Source organism: Pundamilia nyererei, unplaced genomic scaffold, assembly GCF_000239375.1.
Source record: "Pundamilia nyererei isolate P.nyererei 1_Seehausen unplaced genomic scaffold, PunNye1.0 scaffold00095, whole genome shotgun sequence".
NCBI lineage: Eukaryota > Metazoa > Chordata > Actinopteri > Cichliformes > Cichlidae > Pundamilia > Pundamilia nyererei.
This window is the reverse complement of record NW_005187496.1, coordinates 1,392,488-1,402,442: the sequence shown is the minus strand read 5'-3', so window position 1 is coordinate 1,402,442 and position 9,955 is coordinate 1,392,488. Positions and strand designations below refer to the sequence as shown.

At 39.8% G+C, this 9,955-nt stretch overlaps 2 protein-coding genes across 4 annotated transcripts; one reads left to right on the top strand and one right to left on the bottom strand.

The window, feature by feature from the left end:
• Positions 1-768: 768 nt before the first annotated feature.
• On the bottom strand, positions 769-3,939 carry tmem100a (transmembrane protein 100a). 2 transcript variants are annotated; one of them, XM_005739938.1, is made up of 2 exons: positions 3,677-3,939; positions 769-2,007 (listed from the first exon to the last, which is right to left on the bottom strand). In XM_005739938.1, exon 2 carries the CDS (start codon positions 1,922-1,924, stop codon positions 1,520-1,522), a length of 405 nt encoding a protein of 134 aa, XP_005739995.1. In that variant the 5' UTR covers positions 1,925-2,007; positions 3,677-3,939; the 3' UTR covers positions 769-1,519. The 2 variants fall into 2 exon arrangements, with proteins under 2 accessions (XP_005739995.1, XP_005739996.1); XM_005739939.1 differs by lacking the exon at positions 3,677-3,939 and adding an exon at positions 2,159-2,291.
• A 1,055-nt stretch (positions 3,940-4,994) lies between these two features.
• Positions 4,995-9,495, top strand: pctp (phosphatidylcholine transfer protein). 2 transcript variants are annotated; one of them, XM_005739936.1, is made up of 6 exons: positions 4,995-5,198; positions 6,171-6,288; positions 7,187-7,266; positions 7,370-7,541; positions 8,053-8,120; positions 8,690-9,495. In XM_005739936.1, exons 1-6 carry the CDS (start codon positions 5,070-5,072, stop codon positions 8,762-8,764), a joined length of 642 nt encoding a protein of 213 aa, XP_005739993.1. In that variant the 5' UTR covers positions 4,995-5,069; the 3' UTR covers positions 8,765-9,495. The 2 variants fall into 2 exon arrangements, with proteins under 2 accessions (XP_005739993.1, XP_005739994.1); XM_005739937.1 differs by lacking the exon at positions 4,995-5,198 and adding an exon at positions 5,247-5,617.
• The last annotated feature ends 460 nt before the right edge of the window (positions 9,496-9,955 follow it).

Here is a 9,955-nt window from a genome sequence, read left to right as displayed (position 1 = left end):
TAGCACTTTGCTAAGTGTTTGATCTATGCATACACATGTTACCAAAAACCTGGTGATCTTAGCAAATGAAAAATAAGCTTTACATATTATATTTAATTAAATGTCACTCAATGGGTTTTAGAACACTTAGAACACTGATAATCTGGACACACACAGGCTAGCAGTTTCACATTTTTCTGCTAAGCTAAAGTGGCTACAGTGTTTGGGGCTAAGAAACAAAGCGAGTGGAAATAAAAACCCTAAAAAACAAAACTGCAGCATTTTGGGGACATTTTGGGGGCTTTATGGATGATTTCTCTCTTTATAAAAACTTTATGGTGGGTGGTATATTTATTTTTTAAATAACTTGCTTAAATGTAGGTGCTGTGGCTAATAGCCTAGCTATCTGCTAAGCATTTCCTCTGCTAATTTGAGTCACTGAACTGGACAAGAAGTCTATGGTCCAGTTTCACTTGGTGAAATGCTAGTATTTTATTAATCTTTTATTTAGCAGGTGTGTCTGTATGTGTGATGCAGTCAGAATTTTTGGATGCAGCTAGCTAACCATTTTTGCTAGCGCTGCACTCCCCCCTTTGGTCTAAATACGGTCACTCGTGGCTCCACAAACCCAACATCGTAGCTAAAACACTTATGTTAGCTCTTCAAATTTCAAACCAATGGGTGACATGGCTACACCCATCTTTTATATACAGTCTTTCCTTTCAATACGTACAACAAAACAAGACAAAACTAAATTAATTCTGTCCAGTTGCGACACTAACAACATGCTTGATAAAATGATTTTATTAAACATCATGATCATGTGATAACAATGAATACATGCAAATGATTACGCTAAAACAAAGCTGCTAGTTTAATTTTACACAATATGAGCTATAGACAGTGAAAAATGTAGTTGTCCACATTAAGTATTGCTACATAAAATGTGGATGTATCTTTGCATTATTTTTTTTAAAGAAATGTATTACATAATATGATGAATATGTAGGATCAAAGTGCTTTAAGAGGATGCATATTCAAAATTTAATAGTCCTTCTCAGCCATTATAACGTACCATACTTCAAAAGCAGGTCATTTCTCCCCATTTCCTGCAAGATGAGACTTTCTAAACAGATATTTGCAAGTTGAAGCCTAGCAAATGAGGCGAGAGTCATTGTTCTGGACTTTTTCAAACCACAGTCCTTCCTGCTGCAATCAAAGGCAGCACATCCAACAGCCGATTAATGGGAGACTTCCTCTATGCCACTCCGCACAGTGGTAATTCATCTTAATTGTGATACATTCCTTCTGGCTGTGTTCCCAGCTTACCAGATGCTCCACGTCTGTTTGACAAATAAATCCCTCACAATGTCTGTAAAGCTTTGAATTCTGAGCCTTTAGAGTCGGAGCTTTTACAGGTCGGAAACTGAAGAAACATTCTGGACAACATCTGCCTTCAGCTGGTTCTTCATCAAACCGTGTCGAGATCAGGCCTTTTCAGACTCAGAAAACCTGGAGCTGCGTTGTTTAAACTGCCGCTTCAAGTGAAAATGCTCCTCTGGTTTGCAACCAAGGCCGTTTGGCTCTCCCGCCGCCTCTCCTTCTTCCTCTCCAGCCGCACCTTCCAACAGATGGCACTGGATGCTAAAAGCAAGAGTCCTGCAGAGAGGAGCACCAGGCCAAAATAGGAGATGGTGGAGCCGTGCGAATTAAAGCTGTAAGCGACCGCGGTGACCACGATGCCTGCAATGAGCACTACCACACCAAACGGGATCGTGCAGCGATAGCAGGAGAGCTCTGCCCCGCCGGTGGCTGCGGTCAGCTGCACTTCATTAACTAGGGGGATGTTTAGGGCTGTCATGGCGACAGCAGGGCGCTCGGCGTTGTTGGCCTTCTCTGGTGTCGCTGGTGTTCTCATGGCCTCCTTGCTAGCGTCTTCTGGCATTTCAGGATCCAGCAGTCTTCTGTTAACAGACCACAGATGGTTCCTCGTTATTGATCTTTTCCCTGTGATCAGGATCTCCTAGTCTGTGGAGAAAGAAGCAGTGAAAGTGCTCAAACGTGTTGCTCAACACTGTAAACAGCAAAAGAAACTCTGGCAGAAGCTTTTTATTATAATTCAACACATTTCACAACTCCCCCCTCCTGACCACATGCTGCTTTAATAAACCCATGTAACCTCTTTGCACAATCCCAGCCGCCTCCTCCTGACCCAGTCAGAGGAGAATGACGCCGGACCACTCGTCCCAGCACGAGCTGAGACATTCCCTGGAGAGCGCAGGATATGACATTACAAACTGCTCCATGAAATGCAAGGAGCTTCGAAATCACAAACATCTTCACAAGCGCTCACCCCGCCTCCACACACACGCCTGCTGCATGGAAAGCTGAGTCACAATAAGTGGGTAGAAAAGACTTGCTGGGACTTTATCAGTCCAGATGTTTGAAATTGAAATTATTTAATCAAGTTTCTAAACTTGAGCAGAATTTCCTCGCCCAATGGTCAGTGCTACACCTACAGCCAGGATTGTGTCTTCTGCAGCCAATACTTTGGGGCTCACTATTTCAAAATAATACAGAAGCAGCAGCATTTTACCACCAAAACTACTTCCCAACAGAGTGGAGACCCGTTTGGTTTAACTGTGTAATGACACTGAAAAACACAAGATAATAAAATCTCATCACCTTCCCTGTTTTCCTCCAGGAAAACAACTTTATCAAGATGAAGAAAGCCATTTAATGTCCAGCATTAAATTTAGACGCTGCGTTTGGTATCTGCTGGTATCTGATGTCTCACACTGTATGGATTTTAGTATCTAAAAGTCCTTAGAGCGGGGTCACCGCATAAATGAAGAAGAAACTTCTGTGTACATCAGCACACATGTCAAAATCTTTACTATCCACAAACAATGAAACAAAACAACCAGAAAAGAGAGCACAGATCTGTGTATTTCTGTTACTTCAAGTCAAGAAACGTATTTTTTTTTCCCTCAAACAAAAGCTTTTAAAATTTGTTTAATATAAAAAATTAATAAATTTGAATAACTGTAAATGATTTACTCATGGTAGAAGCAGTGTAACTGTAACCAGTATGTCCCCCCAACTCTTATTTATGAATCTTGTTTAATATTATTGTGATTAAATATTTTCTTGATTTGAGTCGTCTTCTCTTAAAAATTAAAAAAAATAGAGGACAAAAATCATATAAATGTCAAACCCTAACCCTTTAGTTCAGCAGTACACAAAGTTCCTGTAAAGTGACTGTTCTATTATTCATACACAGCTGCAATGAAAATGACCAGCATCGGGACAGACTGAAGAAATTAAGTGTAGTTTGTGGCTCTGGACCATTTAGAGAAGGGAGGATACTGTAGGGGGGGACGCTGCAAGCTGTGAAGCCACAGGACTTTTAAACAACAAGAAAATGTGAAGAGTGGGGAACTCTCCAAACTAACTCTTGCAGGCTGTCTTAGTGGTAAACATGAAAGTTTGTTTATTGGGGTAACAAAAAATGAGGATTTATAAAGTTAAAAGTAAATCTATAAAATCTTAGCAAATAACCAAATCCAGTTCAGCTATAGCAACAAGCAGCAACACAGCCTGGCTTCAGCTGGTAACGATATATGTTTTTAATGTGTAGTAAATTTAGTGCAGATAGCCTGTTTTAGGTGGGAAATAAAGAAGAAAGCTTCGTTACCTCAGAGCCGTTTTCCATGTGGCAAAGTTTGCAAAGTGTCCCTCTGCTGCAGTGAGACTTGTCTATGAGCTGATGAATTATTTAACCAGACTAATCTAATTAAAAGTGAATGTTGTTTGTTCTCGCTCAGTGTTGAAGCTCACAGCGGACTCTCCGGGCTGGAATCTGGCTCCCATTCATGAGAACTGCCGCACCGTACAGTCGTCAGGTTAGGAGCTGCCAACCGCACTGCCATCCTCATTCTAGCGGGACTGTTTCATGCGCCTCTGACTGCAGAGCGAAGATAGAAACCATCGGGGAAAGCTGGTGAATCCGGCGGTGCGTTTCAAAATAAAACGCGTTGATTGCCTGCCTTTATTTTGAAGTCCGAAGGTTTGCTTTGTTTGTTTTGTTACGCCTTGAGTTTATCAGCTGATAAAGGGCATACTGTGTAAGCGATGTAAATGAATGAAAGAGAAATAATGGCATATCACTCCATAATCTTTTATCATTATGACTGTTCACTGATAACATCAGGTTGGGCTGTATGTAGCCTGAGTAAACATTCTAACACCCTGCAATAAACAGTACCTCACTTCTTTAGATTTATATCAGAATCAGAATCAGAATCAGAATACTTTATATATATATATATATATATATATATATAAGTCACCTATATACTGAGCTTTTCCATCCATCCATCCATTTTCTACCTCTGCTTCTTACCTGGGTCCAGGTCTGTCTTCTTCTTATCCAACCTAGCCCTTTAGCCTTTTTTTCTTAAACAGACTCATACAAGTTTTTATATATATTGACCAATTTAAGAAAAAAAATCATAATTATGGCTAATTATTAGAGTTTGTCCTGAAACTAGTATCAAACTATCAGAATCCACTATCTGAAGCTGGCCATCCCAGATGGCAGCCTGGTTCTGCCAGAGGTTTCTTCCTGTTAAAAGGGCGTTTTCCCTTCCCACTGTCACAAAGTGCTTATTCATAGGGGATTGTTTGATTCTTGAGATGTTCTCTGTATTATCGTAGGGTCTCTAGCATGAACATAAAGCGCCTTGAGACTGTTGCTATACTTTTTTGAGTTAAACTGAAACTGAAAAATTAAATAAAATCCATATGAAATCTATATTAGCTAGTTTTATTATGTAATTACATTTTATTGCCGTGGTTGGTTAACATTTAAAATTGCTCTCATTCACGTTCATTTTGCAGCTTAATTAAATATCATTCTGAATAGAAGTGTGGAGAGGTCAAATCTGTACAGAAGCGTGATGTCCAAACATCCTGTACGTCCTATCTCAGAAATGCTCGTTTGCACTGCGTGTTTTATTTTGAAGGCCGGGAGCGGAAGTATGGTGCTTGGCTGCGGGCTGGCCGGTGTGTCACAGTGAGAGTCCATCATGTCGCTGCGGTTTACGGATGAGGAGTTCCAGAATGCGTGGAAGGAGCTGGACGAGCCGCAGCTGGAGGGAGGATGGGAGCTGTTCGTGGAGACGATGGGAGTGAAAATCTACCGGCTCTATGACAAGGTAGGAAATCTCCAGTCAAACTGCTGCTTCTGCTGCAGGAAAAGCGACTCGGCGAGCCAGTTTGAATGAATGTGGTGAGCGCTGCAGAGCCTGAACTGTCGCTGTTTTATGTTTCCACCTTTTCTCTGTCAAAACGTTGAGCTGTTATCAAGCTGAGTATAAGTTTAATTTAATTTATTAGCAGCAAAGATAAACAGCAGCGGCTAGCATGGGGAAGAAGCCGGAAGCTGAGCGGGAGTATGTTTTTTCTCCACTCAGAAACTTGCTGCACCAGTCCAACCAAACTCCATTCGGATAGACGTCGATTTATAGTTGCCTTGCTTTGGGGCGTAAACAGACACCCTGACTAACCTCGTTGAAGACATTCTTGCATCTGCAATGATCCACCCTTCAATTCGGCACATCCCTGATACATCTAGGTTGGCTTTTTGGTTGATTTAAAACAAGATTGTCAGTGGAAGCCTAATGTAAATAACAATGAAAGTTTAAAATCTCAGTTATGAAAAATGTTTCTTCAAGGTTATGTGTGAATTGTCACCTCTGTTTACTTCAAAACATGCTGAGTGATATAAGTGAAATGATTCTTTGAACATTTTTCTTTAAAAACAAACTTTTGGAGAAAAAAAACTATGTTTTTTAAACTATCTTAAATCTAAAATAAATCACTTCAATTTGTACACGTTATAGATAATGGAATTTGGTATGACTTTTACTCTTAGAAGACATAAATGTACCTAATCTATTTCTCATTCTAAGTATTGCTTTGATTTTTCAATGTTTTGCGCAAGAAAACTAATGTTAAAAGGAAAAAAACCAAACATTTGAATCTAGGCCAACACAGTTCCTCACTGGGCGTGAGAAATGTAGACTGGCACTAATCAGAGTGGTGTGGTCAGGGCTTAGTTGCATAGTGTGGGTGTGGCATCATATGGCCTGCAGTTGGAAGAGAGAACTTTCATGTGCTGTTTGCAGGAAACTGGACTTTATGAGTACAAAGTCTATGGTGTGCTCACCACCTGCACAACAGAGCTGTGTGCAGATGTCTACATGGACTTGACGTATCGAAAAGATTGGGATGGATATGTGAAAGGTAAAAAAACAGAAACAGCCCAGGAAGGCAGGGTTCACACCACATTTACTGTCTTTCTTTTATCTCTGTCTTCTCCGATCTTTTAGTCTTCATTAATGCTTTAAAATAACAGTTTCACTTTTCTTTCATCCCTGTTTTCATGCACATCTACAGTACCCAGCAGGTAACATGGTGTAGCTGTAGTCTTTTAGCTGAAAGCTGCTCATTTCAGTAGCATTTTCTGTGTTTTCTGTGGTGATAGCTTCTCAGTGTCTCTCCTTAAAAATATCCAGATATCAGAGGGGCCTACATTACCCATGAATGCCACTTTACAACCGACTGGCAACTAGTTTCCTGATTTTGGGTGTGTTAATATAAAGCAAGATTACATAAGAGCAAAAGAAGTGGAGAATAAACTAAAGATAATGATCAATCAGCAGGAAAACTTTAAAGGTAAATCTCTAGTGTATTAGCTGTAGTGTCTTAAACAGATGCAAATTGTTCTAGTATAGTGAAAAATATTAAAGTGAAGGAGAGAATAAAACCCAAAGATTTCCTTTATTATCCTTTCATTGAATCTAAAGCGCTCTTTCTCTTCCATGCAGTCTGTCTTGTGCAGTATGCAAACCACAACTTGTACAAATACAACCTGCTAGTGTTGCAAGTAGTTTTCTGTAAAGATGAAGTGGTTATTGCAGTATTTCAAGTATATTCCTTGAAAATATTCATTTCCTTGGCCATTTTTTCCTCATAAGACATTAAAATGTAATGGTTAGTATAGTTGGGGGTGGTTGTTCTTCTCTTTTCCCTAATTTCCCTCGGGATTAATAAAGTATTCTGATTCTGATATCATGTATTTCAGCTGATATTTATGTGCTTCTGTAGCTCATTGAATGATTGTGTCATTTTTCTTATTCAGAGCTATATGAGAAGGACTTTGATGGACAGTCAGCCATCTACTGGGAAGTGAAATACCCGTTCCCGCTGTCAAACAGAGACGTATCCTTCTGATCTGCACTAATACGTTCAGTTCGCATAGATTTGGAAAAGGCTGTGAATGCTTTTCTCAGCGTGTCATGTTCCCTAACAGCTTAAACCTAAGTATGTTTATGTGAGGGAGCGGAAAGACCTGGATATGGATGGCAGGAAGATCTGGGTGATCCTTGCCAAAAGCTCCCCGGAGACACCGTGTCCAGAAAAGAGCGGCGTGCTTCGGGTCAAAGACTACAAGCAGAGCGTTTCCCTGGAGAGTGACGGAGCTGGTGGAACTAAACGTAACACAATAAGATAATTTTAAACAATTGCAGTTATATAATTATGTTCATGTAAATAAATGTGTTTTTTTTAAACAGAAAGATTCCAGGTTCATGTGAATACAGTTTAAATTAAACAAATGGCCCATCATTTGAGCCGTTCACTGAAACTGAATAACATATATGCTCGTAGATTCGTCGGTGGCCCTGGTTTATCATCTGTTTTACTGTAAATGGGACCATAATTTACTAGATGAACATAATAAGTTATTAAATAAATCTTTAAACGAGTGATTGAATTTATAAACGCTTCTGAAAAGTGTCTACTGAAGTTGCAAATCAAGTGAGAAGTAGACTCATTTTCTCATAGACTTCTATGTAATTATTCCTCTTTTGAACAAGGACAGTCGCCCCCTGCTGGCCATTAGAAAGAATGCAGGTTTGAAAACGTGCTGCATTAGCTTCACTTTTCAGAATGGAAGGCTTGGTTGCAGAAACTGTATAAATATTGAACCGCCTGCTTGTGTTTCAGTTTTCATGAATTACTTTGACAATCCTGGCGGAAATATTCCCACCTGGCTGGTGAACTGGGCAGCGAAGGTGAGTCTATTGTGCCAGCTTACTGCAGTGCATGGAAACAAACACATTTAGAACTTTGCATGAAAAACTCTAAATCAGATGATTGCCCATTAAACAGATGGGTCAACTGCAAAGACAACTGCATGTAAGACTACATCCTCAACAGATACGTCTTCCTCTTCTGTGCTCTGTGTGGTTAACATACACCAAAACATCTGTGCATCACTCTTCATCATTTGAAACACGTTCTGATTTATTAGCTCTTGTTTAAAGGGGCGTTCAAAGTCTTGCAGTGTTTAAGGCGTCAGTTTGCACCAGGGCCTCACAACCCCTGAAATGCACACGTGTTCATAGTTGACCTGCTTAAACTGATCTGTGATGAGAGCTTTAAAGAGGGCGTTAAAGAGTTCACTCGCGGGCCCGCGAGAGCTCCGTCCCTCTGCCTGCCTTCATGCTTTCCCATCGTTATGGTTCGCAGATGTGTTGCAGGCTGACGTCAATGCTTGCCACTCCTAGGTGGGTCTTCTTGGCACATGTGTGAATGACGCTCGCTGATAGAGATGCTCTTTGCGTGTGTTTTTTCAAAACAGAAAGGGGTTCCAGGGTTCTTAACGGACATGCAGAAGGCCTGCAGTAACTACAAAAACTACTGCCAGAAGAAATGAGGGCAGCTGACGGGAAAGCGGCTTCTGGTCAAGAGCTTTGGTTGATTTTTCTTTCTGTCTCTTTAGTTCTGGGAAGCATTTTTAAAATTGTATAATTACACTGAAATTGCGTTTACGGGATGAATGTGGCTTTGTGTGGGCTGCTACTTGTTTTTTCTAGCATGCTGTTGACTCAGGCATGACGTGCATGGCCGGCCACTCTGATTAAATAGCTGCAGGGAATCAATTAAAGTCCTTTGTGCTGTATTGATTAATACTGTGTTGTTTTGTTTGTGCAATCTATGCAAATTCCAATCAGGATTAATGGGATGCCGTGGGGTATTTTTTAAATTAAATGTTTATACAGAAGTTATAGATCATTCCTTTTGGGCCTGTGTAGTGAAATCTTGTATAAAATGCTCTGACTTTGTCTGTTTCTATAAAGTCATTTACTGTAAATGTGACAGATGGATTATGTATTTAGATTTACTGAAGGTTTGAAAACACTGGAATCTGTTCATTTTCAATCCACTGCATGTAGTTTATTTAATCTCTTTCTGTTTCCGATGACGTGAAAATGAGAGTACCTTCTAAAGGTTTCGGGAGTTTTAGTCAAAGATGCAATATTATCTCAGATATTGTGTAAATTCAGGCTATATTTCCTGTTGATACAGGTGAATGTGGTTTTATCTGGTCATAAAAAGCCTATTACTGTGTAATATTGCTTTTATTGATGTAATTAAACTTTTATTTTAAACTAAAGCTGAAATTGTTGAGTTTTTCCACACACACTGACACTTGTTTTTGTTAAGAGAACAAAAATCCTGTGCTTTTGTTAAAAATGGTGGGTAGTTTCAAAATTATTAAAGGTAAAATTCAGTGTAACATAATTTTAATTCAGTTTTATTTATATTGTGTCAAAGCACAATAACAGTCACCTCAAGGTCCTTTACAGCGTCTCAAAACTCGTGGCCTGGGGGCCACTTGCGGCTCACGTGATCCTTACTATATAATGTAATTTGACCTGGAAGTTATTGTTTTGTTAGGGAGGATTTGTTTGTTGTTGAGTGCAGTGTTAAGTTCTAAGAATGATTTAATATGAAGGCAACATGAGCAGAGAGTACAGTCGTGCTGAGGGACTGGCTGTGTTAGCTCAGTGAGAGAGTCGAACACTAGAATAGAATAGAATAGATTAGAATAGATTAGAATAGC